At 33.0% G+C, this 25,605-nt stretch overlaps 1 protein-coding gene across 1 annotated transcript in view; it reads left to right on the top strand.

Annotated features, from left to right (window-relative positions):
* The window catches only part of LOC148945588 (sphingomyelin phosphodiesterase-like), a 262,982-nt gene that overhangs the window by 144,116 nt on the left and 93,261 nt on the right, over nt 1-25,605 (top strand). Inside the window, exon 7 of the mRNA XM_089098860.1 lies at nt 4,872-5,044. Within this exon, the coding sequence (XP_088954986.1) occupies nt 4,872-5,044 (173 nt within the window). The remainder of the gene's footprint in view (nt 1-4,871; nt 5,045-25,605) is intronic.

Here is a 25,605-nt window from a genome sequence, read left to right as displayed (position 1 = left end):
CCAAAACCTTCAAACTATAAATAAATAGTAATTTCCCAGTATTTTTTAAGGTAGAGTCATGAATTAAAATTAAACATGAGATACCAACTTAATTTTACAGTAAAATGGCCATTAAAAACCTAGTCTTTGCGTTCAATCACTTTTTATTCCTCTGTTTCATGGCTCTTCCAATATTGGTTTTTTAATTTAGTTCACCGCCTCTAACATTAAGATGATGAAATAAGATGGGACTTTTCAGCATGTAACTCTGGAACAGATCAGAGTTTCCACCAGGCCGGAGATAAAATCAGTAAATCAGACAAAATCAGTAAGTTTACCATAAATTAACCATTTGCCTGCTCTCTTGTGGAAAGTGGTACAGAGACTAAGGGTTTCAGTAATATAGGCCTTTATAAAAAGCATCGTAATCCTTGAGATTCATATGGAAGGAGGCTTTGGATATTGGTATATACTAATTTCATTCTCAAGAATTTTATTGGAGAGAGCCTGTAATAAGGGTACTGTTGAGTGACAAACACCTTCTTGTTTCAGATGTCTTTTTCTGTATAGCACAAAGATTTCATCCATACGCCCCCTTGTAAAATACCCATTCCATTTACTTTGAAAATCCCCCACCCCTCCTTAAAATTCATTGTTGACGATTCTGGCTGAAAAAATTCTCCTTAGCAGCTTCGATTTGAAAAAGACTTTAATTTCTCACTTTATTCTGATGGCTGACGTTTTTCCGATCACCCTGGAGATCCCCCTTCCATGGATATTATTTCCCCGAAATCCAAACCCACTGAATATTTCCTCTGGACAATTTCCCTGGAATATCTCCACATGCAAAATTGAGTTGGGAAAATTGAAAGTAAGACATAAAAAGAGCTTCGTATAGGAATCCTGTAAAATCTGTAACGCCCTTTTTTTCTCAGTCATCCAATAAGAGCTTTGAGATATCCATTTTTTAAAAAATAGTTCGAAGATCATAAAAAGAAAATTCCGGGGTCAACACAACCCCCAGGGCCCAAGGGCAGGCGTTGTAAATTATACCCTGGGGACATATATGGTTCTTATGGTAGGGATGCTCGTAAAAACTTCAGAGAGGGCTCATTTTATTGGAAATTGAAAGTTTTAGTTCACTTTTTTAGAGTCAAAAGAGATTGGAGGATAACTAGCCCCCTCATACCCCCTTTCCCCAAATGTATCCGATAAAAGATTGAGATGGCAATTTTGTTGAAAGTAGTTAAAAGGTCAGATAACAAAAACTCAGGTGTGGACACAATCCCTCAGGGACCAGGGGCAGGCGTTTTAAATTATGTCCTGGGGGTATATATAGTTCTTATGAAAGGGATATTTGTATAAAACTCTGAGAGAGCCTATTTGATTGGAAATTTTAAGATCTAGTTCACTTTTTAAGAGTGAAAAGAGATCCGAGTCCAACTAGCCCCCCACCCCACGGTCTTTTCTTCCCAAACACATCCGATGAAAATTTTGAGATAGCCATTTTGTTAAAAAAAAGTTCAACGATCATATAAAAAATACAACCCCCTTCCCTCCGGGGCCTGGGCGTTGTAAGTTATTCCCTGGGGGCATATAAAGTTCTTATGCAAGGAATGCTCGCATAAACTTCAGAGAGTGCTCATTTGATTAGAGATTGAAATTTCTAGTTCACTTTTTAAGAGTCAAAAGAGATCCGAGGGTAACTAGCCCTCCCCATGCCCTTTTTTACCCAAATGTATCCGATAAAGATTTTGTGATTGCCATTTTGTAAAAATAGTTCAAAAGTAAAATAACAAAAGCTCAGGTGTCGACACAACCCCCAAAGGCCCGAAGGCAGGCGTTGTAAGTTATGCCCTGGGGTCATATATGGTTTTTATGGAAGGGATGCTCGTATAAACTTCAGAGTGGGCTCATTGAATTAGAAATTGAAAGTTCTAGTTCACTTTTTAAGAGTCAAAAGAGATCCGAGGGCAAATAGCCCCACCCCTAGCCCCTTTTCCCTAAAAACCATCCAATACAAAATTTGAGATAGCTATTGTTTTAAAGTAGTTCAATCATCAGATAAAAAAACTCCAGGGATCAACACAACCCCCAAGAGCCCGGGGGCAAGTGTTTTAAGTTATGCCCTGGAGGTGTATAAGGTTTTTATGTAAGGGGTGGTCGTATAAGCCTCGAAGGTGGCTCATTTGATTGGACATTGAAAGCTCTAGTTACCATTTTATGAGTCAAAAGTTAACGAAGGGCATCTACCCCTCCCTGACACCAACATCCTCTTTTCCCTAAATGCATCAAATGAAAATTTTGAGATAGTCAGTTTTTTGAAATAGTCCAATGATAAGATAACAAAAACTTCTTTGTCAACGTCCCCCCCCCAGAGCCATGGGATGGGTTGTAACTTATGCCGCGGGGGCATATAAGCTTTTTACAGAAAATGTGGTAATATAAACTTTAAAGGTCGTAAGGTCGTATAAACATTGAAAATGAAAATTAAATTACTGTGAAATAATTTCTTGAATTGATGATCTTCCAACAATTAATAGCATTTTATATCAAACATTCAGATCGATTCTATTTGTTTTTTTGAAGACTGTTCAAGACACATATAGTTTTGTCATTGCACTCAATGACACAGTAGGTTTTAAACTTTTACAGTGAAAGAAGGAGGCAAGCTGGATTTCAAGCTATTTATTTAAAATTGTTCGTTTCAAGCTGGATTTTCATATTGAATTTAAGTTTCACTCGTTCTAAGATTTATTTACTCATTTATATTAGTGACTATGGTTAGTTTGTTTGCTATGATTGTTTATTTAATTTCTGTTTGTTTTGGATTTCATTTATGCCTCAATAGCAAAATATTTTTATTCGCTTTAAGCTTGCTTCGCATATTCAGCTTAACCTTTACTCGTTCCGGGATTTATCTATTCATTTATATTATTAACATTGTTGTATGGTTTATTTGCTATGATCGTTTATATAATTTCTGTTCGTTTTGGATTTCATTTATTCTTTTATAATAATTTCTGGTTGTTTTGAGTTTAAGTTATTGTAGGTTTCTATTTCTTATGATTCAAAGTTTAATATGGCCTTTACTTTTATCTAGAAAACTTCTTTTTCGGAAAGTTTTTTTTTAATTAATCTTATGTAGGGGAAATTTGTATAATAAGCCAATTCTTTGACGCACTTTTTGATATTAAAATTCCTTTTTCTAGAGTTTCGGTTACTATTGAGCCGAGTCACACCTTACTTACAGTTCGTTATCCCTAACTGTTCGAAATTAGAGAAGCTCAATATACAGTTAAGTTATAATTTTTAAATTGATTGGCTGTATCAGAATTTTCAAAATGAGCCTTCTCTTGACTTTCTAGGGATATAGGACCCTATTTTACTAATAGAGGCTTAAATATCTGAAAGATTTTATGACATGCTTAATTGATGGTGTTATTTCCTTCTGGAACACTGCCCCTTAGGAGGTAACGGTTTTGGAAGTCAGGTATATTTCCCTCACGCCCGTAACTTTTAGTGAGTAAATTTAATTTTAATGAGTTTTAAATAGTTCACCTGCAGATCCTCTCCACGGAAAATTCTCCCCATGGAAAATATTCCCCCGAGGAAAATTACCCGCCCCCCCCCCAAAAAAAATGTCTGTATGAATCCCAATAATAAGTACTATATGTAAACAATGAAAAAATTTCAATAGCTTGCAGCCCTTTCCCCAGGGCCTGTGGGAGGGGGCATGTAATTCCTGGAGGCATAGTTATTGGACCTTTTAACTATTTTGAACAAGAATGTCATCTTAAATCTTTTGATGTATCTATTGTTATCCGGTTCTTTAGAGTTTCGGTTACTATAGTTAAGAGTCGCTCCTTACTTACAATGCATTACCAAGAACTGTTTGGTTCAATTATGAGTAGATTCTAGTCCATAGGAGTTTATAGTTCAAAAGCTTTTTGTTATATTGTAAATAAACATTTTGATTTTCTAGCTAATATACCTTCCTCTCAAGTCAGAATTTGAAGTCCCCCTTTGAAGATGATTGCCTTATTTTCCTACAATATTGAAACTAAAACAGCTCATCATAGCAACCAAGACACTTGAACAAAAGAATTCCAATAAATAAGGTCCTTTTCAAGCACAGAATTCAATTAGTATATATAAATATTTCACTTGTCGCTTTCCTCAGAAAAAAGAGAGCTGAAGATCAAAAACACCAGAAGTCACTCAGATTCTGTATGAAAATACAGCAAAGTCCTTATAGTTATTGAACCCAGCCAAGGCCAATGCTTATGGACGAGGTCCTACTTCATCCCATCATTTTAAAAATTCTCTATTTGCCTCCAAAAATATCCCACTTATTTTAGTTTTTTTTTTATATTTCCTGACCACAGCCTGAGAGGACATCCTGCTCCCCTTGTGTAAAAAATAACAGCAGTTTTTTTTAAACCAATCCTTCCTCAATTTTGTCCAAACCCTCTCAAGATTTATATCATGACCAGTTTAGACAGTGGAATAAAGCTCTATTTGCCATTCATCTTTTTTGTTCACAGTTGGTAAAACGAACACTTAACACAGTCCTCTGACAATTCGTCATCTGCTCGAATTATTTTCAAAACAGTTCTTAACAACTCTGCTTTCCCCATCCGATTGTAGTATCATAGTCACAGTTAAAAACAAAATCATTCTATCCTTCCAGACCGTTTTGAACTACCAAAAAACAGCACATTTATTATTCTATTGTTCATATGTTCATCACAGGTTCTTATATAGGCCCATATTATATAGTCTTGAGTGTTTATTTTATGTCTTCCTAACACGTTTGCCCTGCTCTCTATACTAAGTTCCCACGAACGTACCTAAACAGAAACGACATCTAACTTTTCTATTTCACACAGGCGATTGATTTTATTGTTTGGACTGGAGACCTTCCACCGCATGATGTCTGGGAGACCGATGCAGCTGAACACCTAAACATTATTCAAGAGATGACAAATTTGTTGCTGGAATTTTTCCCGAATACTCCTGTTTATGGAGCTATTGGCAACCATGAATCGCACCCTGTGAATGCGTAAGCGATGAATTTCAATATTAATACCAAGCTTCCTTGAATAGATGTACGGGTTAGCAGGGGACCGGTAAATTGGTATGTTAAAGTTTGTTTGTGCTGTAAGTGCAAAGGGTATGAATTTTCGGTACTGGTGCATTATGCGGGCACCACTATATACTGTATGTGGAATGTCAAACGGGAAACCCTACAGTCAAACGAAAGAGACAGATACCCTGTACTAAAAAAGTTGTTAGAGTGGAATTGGTCTAATATGAATGTTAGAATAACAATTTGGGATTTGCCAAAGACAGAAAAAGAGGCAGTTGATTTTTTAAAGGATAAGGGGTTATTGCGCAAGACAAAAGAATGCGAAAATGGACACATCACGACTTTATACTTGTATGAGAAGCGTATTGGACTATATTGGAGGTGTTGTGCATGGCAATGTAAGCAAAAAGTCGGTTTGGCAAAAGGCAAAATAAACGACACCGAGGTACTGCCCGCCAACATTTATCAGCTTACTTAGCCAAGCACATGTGGCGTGCGAAAGTGAAGTTTAAAGGTAGAGATTATTTTTCAGCGATTGCGAAAGACATTATAGCGTTCTGGGCGCATAATTGTAACTTGTAATTCTTATTATTTTGTTTATCAACCATTATAAGCAGGTATCTATGTTTTCCGGTTGACTGTAGCATTTCCCGTTTGACATTCCACATACAGTATATAGCGGTGTCCGCATAATGCACCAGTATCGAATTTTTACAACGCTGTATCAAGCCTTTCAAACTATCAGAAGCGACATACCTAGCCTTTCAGACCAAGAAATTATGTTTTCAATTAAAAATCAACGATATAAAATTTTATATTTCGTAACATATTTGTAAAAAGACTCTAGAATTGTTTTAAACAAGAAAGTTCAAAAAATTAACTCTAGATTTTCTTATCTTTAAACTATAGAAAACAAGGCTGTTTTTGAAATTAGCTTTATTTTAAATTATGAGCCAACTGTTAACAAGAAATAAACCTGAAAGAACAATCAAAAAGGAAATCAGAAAGAGAAAAAAAGTAGTAAGCAACACATATACAGCTATTGTAATTCCCTGCAGTCGCCTCCCTGCATTTACCTCCAAAAATGTAGTGAAATAAGGATTTTGTTATTAGGTTCAAAAGAGTGCATTAAGTTGATTGGGCTAAGCTATAGTGAAGAGTAGCAAGAAGAATATGCCATTTGCGATTTTCGTTATGGCTTCATTCAACCTCACTCCTAGTTAACGTGGCCAAGCCTGGTTAACGTCACACCTGGTTAACGTTATGACTTCATTCAACCTCACTCCTGGTTAACATGGTCATGCCTAAGCAATACGGTGATTTGGGGCGGGGTTATTAAAGAAACCCTGAAAATCAATTTAAAAAACCTGTATGTAATCTAGTGAGAATTTTGTTTGTACAGAGCCTGTTTAAGAACATAGGATCTACGGTGTAGGACAAAAATCAGATAGAAAAACAGAAATATACCCTATAACATCGCCACTGTTTCGGCAGGTCAGTCTTCTCCCCCTGGTGTTAACAAACATAACTCTAATCCATATAAACAAGTTTGCTGACTTTGTGTTTTTTTTTCACAAAAAAGGAAAAAAAAATGCTATATACAATCTATTATGGAATTTGTTGTTTTTTGTAATTGTTTTTAAAACGAACTATTGATGATAAATAAGCAAAAAAAAAAGAAGAAAGAAACCTACAAAATAAACAAACTTTTGTATATTAACTAAGGCTATTTCTGGCCCTAATCGGGGGGGGGGGGCGTGGGGCTGAGACCCAGAGACAATAGCAGTGACTATATTTCGGAGAGACCATGACGTAGTGGAAGGAGTTATCGTAGAAACTTTGGAATGGACTCAATCGACAGAAAATTGAAAGTTCTAGTGCTCTTTTTAAGAATAAGAAGTGATCAAAGGGCAACCAATCCCCCTTTCAAGCACCTTTTTTCTCCAAAGACAGCTGATCAAAATCTCGAGATATCCATCTTGTTCAATATAAATTAAACGTCCACTAACTATGTCTATGGGAATATGGGAATTATCAAGTTGGAATTTTCGACGTAACACCTTGAATTAAATGTTGTTTTTTAGACCATACTGCCTTTTTATGACGAACAAATAAGCTTTCAAATCGAGATAAAACTACTTATTTAGACAATGAAAAAAGGTACAAAAGTCCAGATATTTCGATCACATATCCAGCAGCCGTTTTCAGTAGAAATAATAAAATAATAAAATTGAAACTAGCATATTTATTCACAACCAAATCAATAACTTTTCGGGTAATTCACAAAATAATGAACTTCCGGATTTTTCACTAGATTATTTTCAGAGAGAGTTCATAGACAAAGTTCATTCAAAGTCTGGATGTAAATTTCCTTCTTTAATTTTGCTCAAATGTAAAACAAATTTCTGATGAAGGTGGCAAAGCCACAGTCCCACCATACAAGTGGCCCATCATTTTTTAAACAGCCCTGTCCCACATTAATTAAACAGCCCTATACAATACAAGCGCAGCCATATTGGAGTTAATAATCCACCATATCCTCTCTCGTAACGACAGAGATCTAAAATTTCCTTGGGAACAATTTTTTATCGATGAAGGAAATGTTATTTTTTTTTAGCGCAGCCATAGGAAATCATTTCAAGCGGACATTCTTATCTCAAATTTTGCGATAAAGATTTTTCAGAATTTTTCACTAATAGTGCAAACATTCAGAGCAGACCTATTGCCTTATTTAAAGCTAATGTTTAGAATTGAAATTGAAGTGACAATATGTCTTACAAACGAAGTTTTGTTATGGATTCTAATAAAAAATTGGATGAGATCTTTTTTTGTACTCTAAAGGCATCGAAGCGATTGCTCATTCTTGACTATTGATTATTGATTATGACTAAAACTGGGCAGGTATCATTATTCTAGTGTAATTGGTCATGTGCTTACATTAGAAGTAGAGAGTGCTACTCTTTGTTTCTTTAGTGGCTTAAGATCCTGAAGAAGTTTTAACGGCGACATCCCAGATGTTGCCATCTACATAGCGGAATTCATAGATGGTGTTATTTTTAATTACAATTATAGATGTTTTCTTTTCCAACAACAACATTTTTTTAGCTTTTGAGCAGTTTTCCATTGATTTTTTGAAATGTGTGTTTGATGTGGGAATCGAAAGTGAGACCCTTGATTTCCTATGGTAAAAGAACGTCACGTTACTCGATTGAGCCAACAAGTCATTGAAGATACTATGTCCTTCGAAATACATTCTAGATAATCAATATATTGTTTCTGGGACCCTGGCCAACTGATGTTAAGAGTCGCAATATCGTAACAAGTTATTTGTGCAATCGATTTCTCAATTGTATATATGGTAAATGTTATCAGGGATCTGTTTCCGCGCATATTTTTTGGCATCATTCCGAGAATATGCACACCATGGGGATTTGAGATACTTCCTGGACAAACATGTTCTTTTGATGGTTAATGATACTTGTTACGATATCCAAAATATTGTAATGACTACAACCGTGTAGGTATCCTTTTTGTAATGTAATGGACCTGACATATTGTTTTTCCATTACCGGAGATATGCGCATGAGTTTGGGTCACCACATTCCCATCCAGAATCCCATGTCCCCCTACAGGGACCCAAGTCCCCCTCCAGGACTCCAATACCCCCCCCCCCCCCAATATTGTTTTCTTGATCTTTGTGACTTTGTCCAGATTTTAAGAGAGGAGCCTTAATTTCGACATTTTGGTCTTGATTTCATGAATTCGTCGGGATTTCTGTGTACTAGTCATCATTTTTTAGAGATTGTCCATGATTTCTACAATTTGGTCTTAATTCCTATGGTTTGGGCTGTATTTCTATGGTTGGCACGGGTTCTTATGAATTTGTCTGCATTTCTATGCATTGGTTATAATTTCTATAAATTCCCCTGAATTTCTATGTATTTTTCATCGATTTATTAGGGTTGACCCTGATTTTTATGAATTTGTATGGATTTAAATGCATTGCTTAGGATTTTTATTAATTCTTCCAGATTTATATGTATTGGTTATGATTTTTAAGAATTCTTTTGGATTTCTATGTATTGGTCAGGATTATTTTAGAGGTTGGCCATGATTTCCACAGTTTGGTCTTGATTTCTATGGTTTGGCCTTGATTTAAAAAAAACAAACAAACGAGACTGTGGCCAGTGGAGATAAAATAAAACAAAAAAAACAATGCGTATATTTTGCCTGTATACAAACAAGGCGTCTTCTGCACTAAATACACACAAGAAGAACAAAAAAAAAAAAAAAAAAAAACAAGATAAAACTAAAAACCAATACAACCCCCACCAAAAAAAACAAACAAAAATGTACTCTCAGCACAAACTGATCCGCGAAGGGAAAAGATGCTATTATAGATATGCTTCATTGAGGACACCAGAGGAACTGAGGAAAAATAAAAAAAAACTGTAAATTAATTTAATTATTCTGTCGCGAAATAATCCTTTTTTTAGCTTTTACTGAAGCAAATCGTTTTGGTCTAGCAGGTAAAATAGTCCCCTGGTGATTATTTAAAATCTTAACTTCCTCATTGACTGTTGATTCACTCTTTAGAAGGTTATCATAAATTGAGTCAATATTTAAATTACCTGTGTCCCTATTTATGGAAAGAATAGCAAACATATGTTTTTTAATTTCTATGGCTTCCCTCGCCCATTGGGTGCAACCCTTATCAATAGATATAGCCAAGGCTTCATCAAATTTTACAAAATGATCTGGTTGAATCCAAATATGCTCTGCTAAAGCTAAAACGAAAGTTTCTGGTGGCTTGCTTAATTGTAGGGTTTTTTCTATTGAGTTTCGGTGTTCAATAAACCTTTCAACAAATTGTTGGTGAGTCCTACCAATATAGAACTTTCCACAAGAACACGGAATTTTATACACCCCACTTACTAAATTTCCCCGAGTTAAATCCTTACCAGAACTAAAAAAACTACCCATTGGCCTCAACGATTGGAAACATGTATCAATACTAAATTTACGTAGAACCCGTAAAAGTTTTTCACCCAAACCAGGTACATATGGTAATGAAATGAAGCTTTTTGATACAACTAAATCTAAAGACTGAGAAACCCCAATAACCCTACTATCATGTTTAACCCGTCTATTTTCAATTATTTTATCAATAAACTTAATTGGATAATTATTACAAAACAAAATATCCCTCAAGTATAATTATTCTGAATCCAGAAAGTCCTTGGAACAAATTCTAAAGGATCTATCCACTAGTAAAATTACAACTCCCCATTTCACCGACCTTGGGTGGCAAGAATGAAAATTCAAATACCTATCATTGTGCGTTGGTTTTCTGTAAATCGAGGAAAGTAAATGAAGATCACTTATAATTAATTAAATATCCAGAAAAGGTAATTTATTATTGTCCTCAAACTCAACTGTAAATATAATATTATTATCAAAACTATCTAAATTCTTACAAAATATGTCTAAGGAGCCCCATTCAAGCTTCAAAGAACACACCACATCATCCATGAACCTACCCCAGAAGCAATATGAGATTCTAGAACTGCTTATAGCGGAGGTTTCAATGACATCTATGAATAGAGTTGCCAATAAAGGAGAAAGAGAAGCCCCCAAAGGTAACCAAAAAATTTGTCTATAAAACTCCCCTGAAAAAACGAAATAAAAAGAAACTTCATTTACCAGAATAATTAGTCTCATAATGACTTCAATATCCAAACTGACTAAAGTCACATCCGGTATTAAATCAAAGTGTTTTTCTAATTTACTTTTTAAAATATCCTCGCACCTTTTTAAATCACAATTTGAATACATGGACACAACATCAAAACTGCAAAAAATTGAACTCTCCTCCAGTGTGAAATTTCGCAATTTATTAGTAAGATCAGTCGAATTTTTTTAATATGATTTTTGTGTTTCCAAAAGTGAACTCAAAGCTACCGACAACCATTTTCCTAATTTTGAAACAGGTGACGGAAAAATTGACACAGTGGGGTGGAGGGGGGCTTCAGTCTTGTGAATCTTAGATAGACCATAGATCTTGGGTGCCGAACAACCCCTATGATAATATTTGTTATAAAACTGTGGGGTAATGTGAAAATTTTTTTTCATTGACACTAATTCCTTTCTTGTTGATTTTACATATTTATCTGTAGGATCAAAATCAAGTTTTTTGTATGTAATAGTGTCAGAAATAATGGATTTCATTTGATTATTATAATCTTCAGTATTCATGATTACGATCGTGTTTCCCTTATCGGCTCTGGTGATAGTGAGGAATTTATCCTTTTTCAAATCAGAAAGTATTTTAATGTCATTTTTTTGTGAAATGTCTTTACCAATTAAGTTCATATTAAAGGTGTTTAGTTTTCTTACGATCTCAGCTCTGAGTTCTTGAGGAGTATCAACCTTATCTATAGAAGCCATAATTCCTGACTCCACCTTTTAAATTATTTTTGAATAGGGGACTTGTGTCGGAAAACAGAACTTAGAACCCTTCGACAAAACGGCTTCCTGTTGAATATTAAGAGGTTTAGAAGACAAATTCTTAATTGCTGGACTCAGACAATGACGAGGATAAAAAACATCTGAATCTTGGAAATTCTCAAACAAAAGTTTATTAAACTTGTCAACCAAACGAACCTTGGACAATTTAAAGTCATGGCTAAAAGATCTAATGGTAAATTCATTAATTCGCATAAAAATTTCACATGTAAGATTATTTATTAAAAGGTTTCCAACATAATTTAAGTCCTTCGACAGTTTAAAACGTCTCTGTTTTTATTCATAAATTACGTGATTTAAAGCTATTAGGCTTAATTTATTTTTTAATTTTGTTTCATTTTCAGTTCCAAAATGGGTACATATTCTAAAAGATTTCGGAATCACTGATTCCTTCTTGCAATTTTTTAAGAAAATTTGTTGATTTAATAGATTTGCATGTTTTTTAAATAAAGACAAATAATAATTGACAGAAGCGGATAATTGTTGCCCTTAAAATTGGCTAAGTAAATATATTAAGCTTAACTGTCAAGCCATTACAAAAACAAACAAACAGAAAAATATCAAAAAAAACAAACAAACGAGACTGTGGCCAGTGGAGAGAAAAGAAAACAACAAAAACAACGCGAATATTTCGCCTGTATACAAACAAGAGTATAGTCCTTCTTTTGAATTTGCCAAGGCCCCCGTACCAAACAGGTTTTTCTGGTAGGTAAACATGTCATTACACTCTTTGTCAAGAGGATTTACGCAATTTCAAAGTTCAGTGTCTTTTTTTAGTGGTAAACCAAAACCGATGTCTCTTTTTAGTTGCCAATTATTTTTTGTATATATTCAGGTTTCATATTAGATTCTCCATCAGTTTTGAATAGTTTTATTCTAGATAGCACTACAAGTATTTTTTGTAAGAAACATTTACATAGAAAAAATGGATAATTCTAAGCAATTTCTGGTGAGTAAAAATATTCTCATTATTATATTAAAAAGAATCGATCGGTAATTTGGGGTTAGAATAAAATGTTGATTTTTTTTTTTTTAATGTATTAATTGTTACAAAAGCTTCCTTTTTTTTTGAGTTTCGGTTTTTTCCTTACTTATAGCTCGTTATCATGTACTGCTGGAAAATTTATTTCAGTGATATTTTATATCATAGTAGGCTAATGATGCTTTTCGTCTTTAGAAGAAGAATAAAAAACAATTTAGAATCTATGCTGCTTACGGGGATTGACTGAGCCATGTTAATTAGCTGTTCCACTCCTTAAATTTCTATTTATGTCTACATTTGATTGAAATCTGATAGTTTAAAGAGAAAAAAAGGCTGTTATACCAAAGAGTTTTAATAATTTCTGACTAAATTGACTTTAAATTTCACAAAAAATGTTTATAACCGCATGATTAGTAACAATTTTACGCTTGAGTATACAAAGAGGAAGCCCGCTGAAGGAAGTGTCAGTGACCGGATATCTTTGCTTGCGTGTATAGGAAGTCCCATGTTATGTGCTTGCATTTATAGGAATTCGCTTGTTATTTGCTTGCATGTATAGGAATTCCCATGTTATTTGCGTGCATGTATAGGAATTACCATGTTATTTGCTTGCATGTATAGGAATTCCCTTGTTATTTGCTTGCATGTATAGGAATTCCCATGTTATTTGCTTGCATGTATAGGAATTCCCAAGTTATTTGCTTGCATGTCTAGGTATTCCCATGTTATTTGCTTGCATGTATAGGAATTCCTAAGTTATTTGCTTGCATGTATAGGAATTCCCTTGTTATTTGCTTGCATGTATAGGAATTCCCATGTTATTTGCTTGCGTGTATAGGAATTCCCATGCTATTTTAAGGGCTTATGTCCCCCCCTCCCCCCATGCTATTATAAGAGTTTATGCCCCCTTCCTATGCTATTCCAGGAGCTTATGTTCCTTCCTCTGCTATTATAAGGGCTTTTCCGTGTGGTTTTTCTTTACTTGGTACCCGTTAAAAACAAAATTTTTGTGTTAAATAAGTAGTTCTTATATCTTTTAAAAGAGCTTTACGGGGTTTGAGAATCTCTGTTGCCTGATTCCGTTTGATTTTTCTTTACTTAGTGCTCATTAAAAACGAAATTTTTGTGTTAAATAAGTACTTCTTGTATCTTTTAAAAGTGCTTTACGGGGTTTGAGAGACTCGGTTGTCTGATTCCGTGTGTTTTTTCTTTACTTGGTGCCCATTAAAAAAGTTGCTAGCGAAAACACCGTGTGGATGAGTTGAAATAAAAAATTTTAACAAGAAATAGCTGAAAAGTGTTTTGGGGGAGACGGGTTGATTGGCAGAAGGATGTCTTAGCGAATTTACAGTGGAGGGTGAGTTGCTAGCGAAAAAAATCTAAGCTAATAGGGGTTTTTGACCGTAAACTCTAGTTTTTTGTAAGAAAATTATGGAAAATACAATTCGTTGGTTCATAGCTGAAACTTAAGTCCAGGTATGGATCGAAAAATAAACTATTTCTGTAGTATCTGAGCTAATAAGGGTTTTTGACCATAAACTCTAGTTTCCTGTAAAAAAAATTATGGAAAATACAATTCTCTCGTTCAAATGTGAAACTTAGGTCCATTCTCTGGTTCAAATGTGGAAAAACCCGTGTGGATGAGTTGAAATAGAAATTTTTTAACAAGAAATGACTGAAAAGTGTTTTGGTGGAGATGGGTTGATTGGCAGAAGGATGTATTAGCGAAGTTATAGTGGAGGGCAAGTTGCTAGTGAAAAACCCGTGTGGATGAGTTGAAATAAAAAATTTTAACAAGAAATGTCTGAAAAGTGTTTTTGGAGGAGATGGGTTAATTGGCAGAAGGATGTATTAGCGTAGTTATAGTGGAGGCCGAGTTGCTAGTGAAAAATCTAAGCTAATAAGGGTTTTTGACCGTAAACTCTAGTTTTTTGTAAGAAAATTATGGAAAATACAATTTGTTGGTTCATAGGTGAAACTTAAGTCCAGGTATGGATTGAAAAATAAACTATTTCTGTAGAATCTGAGCTAATAAGGGTTTTGAAACCCGTGTGGACGAGTTGAAATAAAAAATTTTAACAATAAATGTCTGAAAAGTGTTTTGGGGGAGATGGGTTGATTGGCAGAAGGATGTATTAGCGAAGTTATAGTGGAGGGACAAGTTGCTAGTGAAAAATCTAAGCTAATAAGGGTTTTTGACCGTAAACTCTAGTTTTTTGTAAGAAAATTATGGAAAATACAATTTGTTGGTTCATAGGTGAAACTTCAGTCCAGGTATGGATTGAAAAATAAACTATTTCTGTAGAATCTGAGCTAATAAGGGTTTTTGACCATAAACTCTAGTTTCCTGTAAGAAAATTATGGAAAATACAATTCTCTCGTTCAAATGTGAAACTTAGGTCAATTCTCTGGTTCAAATGTGAAACTTAAGTCCAGTTTCGGATACTCATAATAATGAGGACTGACTGTTATAATTAAATATTTTTTTTTCATAAAAAAAAAATATTTTTTTTAAACTTAGAAATTATTCAACTTTTTTTTTTTTTTGTACGTATATTAAAATTAAAAAATATTCTTAAGGCGATAAAACTTTTAATATGTGATTGTTCAGATACACAATGTAGCTTTGCCACCGGTGTTCTATGTCCGTATATCGAAACTACCTAGTCTATTGCATGTATTAAATCAGTATTTTTTACTCAGTAGTACGATAAACACATAAGTCATATCTTTTAAAAAAGTGAAGATGGAGCATTTTAATAAATTGTGTTCACATGTCAATGTTATTGTAGCATTGAATGCTGACAAGGAGAAGTATTTAAACTATGAAACAAGTAAAAATGGTAGCACTATTGGAAATGTATGTGTGCATTGTCATGACAGTAAGGAATTTAATTTCTTTGGATTACCAAAAAATTCAACTCTTTTTATGGTGGATATGCAAGAGTGAGATATCCAGAGATGATAGCACTCAAAGAAAATGCCAACATAAAGATAATAGTTGATGAAGAGGGATATCTTCCTGCCAGTGCTTGTGGTAACATGCTACCTCTTGTTACACTCCATCGTCAACTTTCGGGTATTAGCATTCAACGGAAGATCAAAAGAAGACATGCATACTCTTCTACTAATTTCATAAACCATATCTTGTCGACGTGCCGAAACTTTTACCTTTGTAAAAATAATGTTGTAATAGACAGTCAAATTGCCTTAAAAATAAAAAGGGCATTGGCAGAAAATATCACTAAGGAATATAATTATTAATCGATGAAAAACAAAGTGGCAGCAAACTTCACTACCGTTAATCAAACAATTAATGAACCAAATATTAGCAAAGATAAAGTGCATATTGAACATGTGGATAACCCCCCATTAGAAATGTGTTCCCATGCTAGTGTTATTGTAGCATTAAATGCTGACAAGGAGAAGTATTTGAACAATGAAACAAGTACAAGTGGTAGCACTATCGAAAACGTATGCGTGCGTTGTCATGACACTATAGAATTAAATTTCTATGGAGTACCAAAAAATTCAATTATACAAATGGTGGATATGGGAAAGTATCATTTCCAGAGATGTTAGTACTCAAAGAGAATGCCAACATAAAAATAATAGTTGATGAAGAGGGGTATCTTCATGCTAGTGCTATAGGTAACACGCTACCTATTGATCGAACCTTTCGTCGGCTCTTAGGTATTATCATTCAAATGACAGCAAAGTGGAAAAGAAAGGCCTACTCTGCTACTAATATCATAAACCATATCTTTTCTACGTGTCTAAACTGTTACCTGTGTAAAAAAAATGTGATAATAGACATTGAAATCGCCAGAAGAATAAAAAGGGTATTGTCAGATAATATCACTATGGAATATAAAGATGAAACGATGAAAAACAAAGCACTAGCAAACGTTACTGGCATTGATCAAACAGTCAATGAATCAAATAATGCCAAAGACGAAAAGCATATTGAGCCTGTTCATGAGACACTGGTAAAAATTGTGTATGATTCAAAATGGAATAATGATTATTCTACTGATTACGAACTAAGAGAAGACAATAACTACAATATCAAGAGAGAACATGGTGAACCATTTTATTGGAACAGATTCAAAATGTCCAAAGTTAATCATTGATATTAATAATGTATCATACTATATTTTTGTATTAATATTCTACATAACACTATTTCATTAAAAACATTACATTGTTATGTGTTCATTATTTTTTAGAGTAAGCTAGCACGTCAAGCGTTTAGAATATATATTAAAACATCGACGCTGTAAGAAAAGGAATGTGCGTACATCTATTGTCAAACATATGGGATAACATTGTCGAAATCTAGGTATCAGAATGAAGAATTGTAGGTAAGTAAGTAAGTAAGTAAGTAGGGAAGTAAGCAAGGAAGTAAGTAAGTAAGCAAGTAACAAACTCTTTCTTTAATTCACCTCATGGATACACAATGCAAAAATTTCATTTAAGAAATTATGACAAAAATTGTAAGCAAGAACAAAAAATTCTAAGCAAGTAACAAACCCTTTCTTGAAGTCAACTTTCGGATACACAATGCAGAAGCTTCATTTAAGAAATTGTCAAAAAATTATAAGTAATTAGCAAATTCTTTCTTGAATTCGCCTCTTGGATAAACAAAAAAAGTCATTTCATTCAAGAAATTATGAAAAAATTCTAAATAAGTAACAAATCCTTTCTTGAAGTTACCTCATGGATACACAACGCAGAAATTTCATTTAAGAAATTATCAAAAATTGTAAGTAAATAGCAAATTCTTTCTTGAATTCACCATCTGGATAAACAAAAAGACATTTCGTTCAAGAAATTATAACAAAATTCTAAGTAAGTAACAAACTCTTTCTTGAAGTTACCTCATGGATACACAATGCAGAAATTTCATTTAAGAAATCACCTTCTGGATAAACAAAAAAGACATTTCGTTCAAGAAACTATGACAAAAGTCCAAGTAAGTAACAAACTCTTTATTGTTTTCATGACTTAGATACACGATGTAGAAATTTAATTCAAGAAATTATGAAAAAATTCTCAGCAAGTAACAATTTCCTTCTTGAAGTCAACTCTTGTGTAGAAATTTAATCCAAAAAATTATGAAAAAATTCTCAGTAAGTAACAATTTCTTTCTTGAAGTCAACTCTTGAATACACAATACGGGAATTTCATTCAAGAAATTATGAAAAAATTGTAACTAAGTAGCAAATTCTTTCTTGAATTCACTTGTTGAATAAACAAAAAGAAATTTCATTCAAGAAATTATGACAAAATTCTAAGTAAGTAACAAACTCTTTATTGTTTTCACGAGTTAGATATACGATGTAGAAATTAATTCAAGAAATTATGAAAAAATTCTCAGTCTAAGTAGCAAATTCTTTCTTGAATTCACCTGTTGGATAAACAAAAAGATATTTCGTTCAAGATATTATGAAAAAATTATAAGTAATTAACGAACTCTTTATCGTTTTCATGAGTTAGATAAACGATGTAGAAATTAATTTCAATAAATTATGAAAAAATTATCAGTAAGTAACCATTTAATTCTCGAAGTCAACCGTTGGATACACAGTACGGAAATTTCATTCAAGAAACTATGAAAATATTTGTAAGTAAGTAACAAACTCTTTATTGATTCCACCTCTTGGATATACAGTGCATATCCTTCATTAAATAAATTATGAACAAATCGAAGGTAATTTAAAAATTTTATCATTCTCAAACACACTTTTCGATTAGATACATGAAGTATAAATTCACTTCATGAAATTTTGAAAAAAAAATGAGTAATTCTAATTTTCTTTATTTAAGTCAACTCTGAGATACACAATTCGTTCAAGAAACTATGAGTGGCGCGCCACTCTAAGTGAACCTAGATCAACCCAACTTTTTGGATATCTCTCTCACTATGACTCTGTTTGTGTGTCGTGTCTGTGCGTGTCTCGTCTCTATGTGTGTGTGTGTCATCTCTGTGGGTGTGTTGTCTAAAAAACCCGTCTGGTTGAAAACGTGGAGTTTTCGTACTGCTCACTTTTCGCAATGTGTAGGAAACAGTGGGGAATCCCCGCTCATTTGGAAAGGTGCCAACGAAAGGCATGTAAATAGCATCTAGTTACAAAACGTTTTTAATCAAGTTTCTTGATTTAAGTATCTGTACTGAATATTCAAGAGGTGAAATCAATAAAGAGATTGTTACTTACTTACAAATACCTTCATAATTTCTTGAATGAAATTTCCGTATTGTGTATCTAAGAGTTGACTTCAAGAAAGAAATTGTTAATTACTGAGAATTTTTTCATAGTTTCTTGAATTAAATTTCTACTTCATGTATCTAAGTGAAAATTATTTGTGATAAAGAGAAAAAAAGTTACTTACTTGCGATTTTTTCATAATTTCTTTAATGAAGTATATGTACTGTATATCCAAGATGTGGAATCAATAAAGAGTTTGTTACTTACTTACAAATATTTTCATAATTTATTGAATGAAATTTCCGTACTGTGTATCCAACAGTTGACTTCAAGAAAGAAATGGTTACTTAATGAGAATTTTTTCATAATTTCTTGAAATTAATTTCTACATCGTTTATCTAACTCGTGAAAACAATAAAGAGTTTGTTACTTACTTAGAATTTTGTCATAATTTCTTGAACGAAATGTCTTTTTGTTTATCCAACAGGTGAATTCAAGAAAGAATTTGCTACTTAGACTGAGAATTTTTTCATAATTTCTTGAATTTAATTTCTACATCGTATATCTACCTCGTGAAAACAATAAAGAGTTTGTTACTTACTTAGAATTTTTTCATAATTTCTTGAATGAAATTTCTTTTTGTTTATTAAACAAGTGAATTCAAGAAAGAATTTGCTACTTAGTTAAAATTTTTTCATAATTTCATGTTTGAAATTCCCTCATTGTGTATCCAAGAGTTGACTTCAGGAAAGAAATTGTTACTTACTGAGAATTTTTTTTCATCATTTTTTGAATTAAATTTCTACACAAGAGTTGACTTCAAGAAGGAAATTGTTACTTGCTGAGAATTTTTTCATAATTTCTTGAATTAAATTTTTACATCGTGTATCTAAGTCATGAAAACAATAAAGAGTTTGTTACTTACTTGGACTTTTGTCATAGTTTCTTGAACGAAATGTCTTTTTTGTTTATCCAGCAGGTGATTTCTTAAATAAAATTTCTGCATTGTGTATCCATGAGGTAACTTCAAGAAAGAGTTTGTTACTTACTTAGAATTTTGTCATAATTTCTTGAACGAAATGTCTTTTTGCTTATCCAGCTGGTGAATTCAAGAAAGAATTTGCTATTTACTTACAATTTTTTAAAATTTCTTAAATGAAATTTCTGCGTTTTGTATCCATGACGTAACTTCAAGAAAGGATTTGTTACTTGTTTAGATTTTTTTCATAATTTCTTGAATGAAATGAGTTTTTTTGTTTATCCAAGAGGCGAATTCAAGAAAGAATTTGCTACTTACTTATAATTTTTTGATAATTTCTTAAATGAAGCTTCTGCATTGTGTATACGAGATGTGACTTCAGTAAAGTGTTTGTTACTTGCTTACAATTTTTGTTACTTTCTTACAATTTTTTTCATAATTTCTTAAATGAAATTTCTGCATTGTGTATCCATGAGGTGAATTCAAGAAAGAGTTTGTTACTTGCTTACTTACTTACTTCCTTGCTTACGTACTTACTTGCTTACTTACTTACTTACCTACAATTTTTCATTCTGATACCTAGATTTCGACAATCTTATCCCATGTGTTTGACAATAGATGTACGCACATTCCTTTTCTTACAGCGTCGATGTTTAAATATATATTCTAAACGCTTGACGTGCTAGCTTACTCTAAAAAATAATGAACACATAACAATGTAATGTTTTTAATGAAATAGTTTTATGTAGAATATTAATACAAAAATATAGTATGATACCTTATTAATATCAGTGATTAACTTTGGACATTTTGAATCTATTCCAATAAAATTGTTCACCATGTTCTCTCTTGATATTGTAGTTATTATCTTCTCTTAGTTCGTAATCAGTAGAATAATCACTATTCCATTTTGAATCATACACAATTTTTACCAGTGTCTCATGAACAGGCTCAATATGCTTTTCGTCTTTGGTATTATTTGATTCATTGACTGTTTGATCAAAGCCAGTAACGTTTGCTAGTGCTTTGATTTTCATCGTTTCATCTTTATATTCCATAGTGATATTTTTCTGACAATACACTTTTTATTCTTATGGCAATTTCAATGTCTATTAACACATTTTTTTTACACAGGTAATAGTTTAGACATGTAGAAAAGATATGGTTTATAATATTAGTAGCAGAGTAGGCCTTTCTTTTTCTCTTTGCTGTCATTTGAATGCTAATATCTAAAAGCCGACGAAAGGTTCTATCAATGGGTAGCGTGTTACCTATAGCACTAGCATGAAGATACCCCTCTTCATCAACTATTATTTTTATGTTGGAATTCTCTTTGAGTACTAACATCTCTGGAAATGACACTTTTCCATATCCACCATTTGTATAATTTATTTTTTTTGGTATTCCAAGGAAATTTAATTCCATAGTGTCATGACAACGCACGCATACTATTCCTATAGTGCTACCACTTGTACTTGTTTCATAGTTCAAATACTTCTCCTTGTCAGCATTCAATGCTACAATAACACTAGCATGTGAACACATTTCTAATGGAGGGTTATCCACATATTCAATATGCACTTCATCTTTGCTAATATTTGGTTCATTAATTGTTTGATTAACGGTAGTGAAGTTTGCTGCCACTTTTTTTTTCATCGATTAATATTTATATTCCTTAGCGATATTTTCTACCAATGCCCTTTTTATTTTTCCGGCAATTTCACTGTCTATTACAACACTATTTTTACAAAGGTAACAGTTTCGGCACGTCGACAAGATATGGTTTATGATATTAGTAGAAGAGTATGCATGTCTTCTTTTGATCTTCCGTTGAATGCTAATACCCGAAAGTTGACGATGGGGTGTAACAATAGATAGCATGTTACCACAAGCACTGGCAAGAAGATATCCCTCTTCATCAACTATTATTTTTATGTTGGTATTTTCTTTGAGTGCTATCATCTCTGGATATCTCACTCTTGCATATCCACCATAAAAACAGTTGAATTTTTTTGGTACTCCAAAGAAATTAAATTCCTTACTGTCATGATAATGCACACATACATTTCCAATAGTGCTACCATTTTTACTTGTTTCTTAGTTTAAATACTTCTCCTTGTCAGCATTCAATGCTACAATAACATTGACATGTGAACACACTTTATTAAAATGCTCCATCTTCACTTTTTTAAAAGATATGACTTATGTGTTTATCGTACTACTGGGTAAAAAATACTGATTTAATACATGCAATAGATTAGGTAGTGTCGATATCCGGACATAGAATGCCAGTGGGAAAGCCACATTGTGTCTCTGACCAATCACAGAGTACAATTGTTAGAGCCGTAATCATATTTTGTCATTTTAAGATATGTACCAAAAAAAAAGGTTGAATAATTTCGAAGTTTTAAAAAAAATAGTTTGCTTTTTTGAAAAAAAAATATTGAATTAGAACCATCAGTCCTCATTATTATGAGCATCCGAAATTGGACTTAAGTTTCACATTTCAACCAGAGAATTGACCTAAGTTTCACATTTGAACGAGAGAATTGTATTTTCCATAATTTTCTTACAGGAAACTAGAGTTTATGGTCAAAAACCCATATTAGCTCAGATTCTACAGAAATAGTTTATTTTTCAATCCATACCTGGACTGAAGTTTCACCTATGAACCAACAAATTGTATTTTCCATAAGTTTCTTACAAAAATCTAGAGTTTACGGTCAAAAACCCTTATTAGCTTAGATTTTTCACTAGCAACTTGTCCCTCGACTATAACTTCGCTAATACATTCTTCTGGCAATCCACCCATCTCCCCCAAAACACTTTTCAGACAGTTCTTGTTAAAAATTTTTATTTTAACTCGTCCACACGGGTTTAAAAACCCTTAGTAGCACAGATTCTACAGAAATAGTTTATTTTTCAATCCATACCTGGACTTAAGTTTCACCTATGAAACAACAAATTGTATTTTCCATAATTTTCTTACAAAAAACTAGAGTTTACGGTCAAAAACCCTTATTAGCTTAGATTTTTCACTAGCAACTTGCTCTCAACTATAACTTCGCTAATACATCCTTCTGCCAATCAACCCATCTCCCCCAAAACACTTTTCAGACATTTCTTGTTAAAATTTTTTATTTCAACTCATCCACACGGGTTTTTCGCTAGCAACTCGGCCTCCATTATAACTACGCTAATACATCCTTCTGCCAATTAACCCATCTCCCCCAAAACACTTTTCAGTCATTTCTTGTTAAAAAATTTCTATTTTAACTCATTCACACGGGGTTTTCCACATTTGAACCAGAGAATGGACCTAAGTTTCACATTTGAACGAGAGAATTCTATTTTCCATAATTTTCTTACAGGAAACTAGAGTTTAAGGTCAAAAACCCCTATTAGCTCAGATTCTACAGAAATAGTTTATTTTTCGATCCATACCTGGACTTAAGTTTTAACTATGAACCAAAGAATTGTATTTTCCATAATTGTCTTACAAAAAACTAGAGTTTACGGTCAAAAACCTCTATTAGCTTAGATTTTTTTTCGCTAGCAACTCGCCCTCCACTTTAAATTCGCTAATACATCCTTCTGCCAATCAACCCATCTCCCCCAAAACACTTTTCAGACATTTCTTGTTAAAATTTTTTATTTCAACTCATCCACACGGGTTTTTCACTAGCAACTTTTTTAATGGGCACCAAGTAAAGAAAAATCACACGGAATCAGACAACCGAGTCTCTCAAACCCCGTAAAGCTCTTTTAAAAGATAACAGAATTACTTATTTAACACAAAATTTTCGTTTTTAATGAGCACTAAGTAAAGAAAAATCAAACGGAATCAGTCAACAGAGAGTCTCAAACCCCGTAAAGCTCTTTTAAAATATATAATAACTACTTATTTAACACAAAAAATTTGTTTTTAATGGGTACCAAGTAAAGAAAAACCACACGGAAAAGCCCTTATAATAGCATAGGAAGGAACATAAGCTCCTGGAATAGCATAGGAAGGGGGCATAAACTCTTATAATAGCATGGGGGGGAGGGGGGACATAAGCCCTTAAAATAGCATGGGAAGTCCTATACACGCAAGCAAATAACATGGGAATTCCTATACATGCAAGCAAATAACAAGGGAATTCCTATACAAGCAAGCAAATAACTTGTGAATTCCTATACATGCAAGCAAATACCATGGGATTTACTATACATGCAAGCAAATAACAAGGGAATTCCTATACATGCAAGCAAATAACATGGGAATTCCTATACACGCAAGCAAAGATCTCCGGTCACTGACACTTCCTTCAGCGAGCTTCCTCTTTGTATACTCAAGCCTAAAATTGTTACTAATCATGCGGTTATAAACATTTTTTGTGAAATTCAAAGTCAATTTAGTCAGAAATTATTAAAACTCTTTGGTATAACAGCCTTTTTTTCTCTTTAAACTATCAGATTTCAATCAAATGTAGACATAAATATAAATTTAAGAAGTGGAAAAGTTAATTAACATGGCTCAGTCAATCCCCGTAAGCAGCATAGATTCTAAATTGTTTTTGATTCTTCTTTTAAAGACGAAAAGCATCATTAGCCTACTATGATCTAAAATATCACTGAAATACATTTTCCAGCAGTACATGATAACGAGCTATAAGTAAGGAAAAAACCGAAACTCAAAAAAAGGAAGCTTTTTTAACAATTAATACAATAAAAAAAAAAATCAACATTTTATTCTAGCCCCAAATTACAGATCGATTCTTTTTAATATAATAATGAGAATATTGATGCTCACCAGAAATTGCTTAGAATTATCCATTTTTTCTATGTAAATGTTTCTTACAAAAAATACTTGTAGTGCTATCTCGAATAAAACTATTCAAAACTGATGGAAAATCTAATATGAAACCTGAATATATACAAAAAATAATTGGCAACTAAAAAGAGACATCGGTTTTGGTTTACAACTAAAAAAAGACACTGAACTTTGAAATTGCGTAAATCCTCTTGACAAAGAGTGTAATGACATGTTTACCTACCAGAAAAACCTGTTTGGTACGGGGGCCTTGGCAAATTCAAAAGAAGGACTATACTAACAAGGCGTCTTCAGCACGAAAGACACACAAGAAGAACAAAAAAAAACAAAAAAAAACAAGATAAAACTAAAAAACCAATAAAAACCACCACCAAAAAAAACAAAAAAAAAAATGTACAATTGGCGCAAACTGATCCACGTAGGGAAAAGATGCTAATATAGAGTTACTTCAGTGATGACACCAGAGTAACTGAGGAAAAATAAAAAAAAACTGTAAATTACTTTAATTATTCTGTTGCGAAATAATCCTTTTGTTAGCTATTACTGAAGGAAATCGTTTTGGTCTAGCAGGTAAAATAGTCCCCTGGTGATTATTTAAAATCTTAACTCCCTTATTGACTGTTGATTCACTCTTTAGAAGGTTATCATAAATTGGGTCAATATTTAAATTACCTGTGTCACTATTTATGGAAAGGTTAGCAAGCATATGTTTTTTTATTTCTATGGCTTCCCTCGCCCATTGGGTGTAACCCTTATCATTAGAAATAGCCAAGGCTTCATCAAATTTTACAAAATGATCTGGTTGAAGCCAAATATGCTCTGCTAAAGCTGAAACGAAAGTTTCTGGAGGCTTGCTTATTTGTAGGTTTTTTTCTATTGTATTATGGTGTCCAACAAGCCTTTTAAAAAGTTTCCGTTGAGTTTAACCAATTGGGAACTTCATCAAAGAACGCGGAATTTTAAATACCAACCTTAGTAGAATTCCCTAAGTAATAACCTCTTCCCAGAATTAAAAAAAACTAC

This window comes from Artemia sp. Qi Xiang Cuo, chromosome 13, assembly GCF_049724085.1.
Source record: "Artemia sp. Qi Xiang Cuo chromosome 13, ASM4972408v1, whole genome shotgun sequence".
Classification (NCBI taxonomy): Eukaryota; Metazoa; Arthropoda; class Branchiopoda; order Anostraca; family Artemiidae; genus Artemia; species Artemia sp. Qi Xiang Cuo.
Note: the sequence above shows the minus strand (reverse complement) of the source record. Positions and strands in the feature narration are given on the sequence as shown.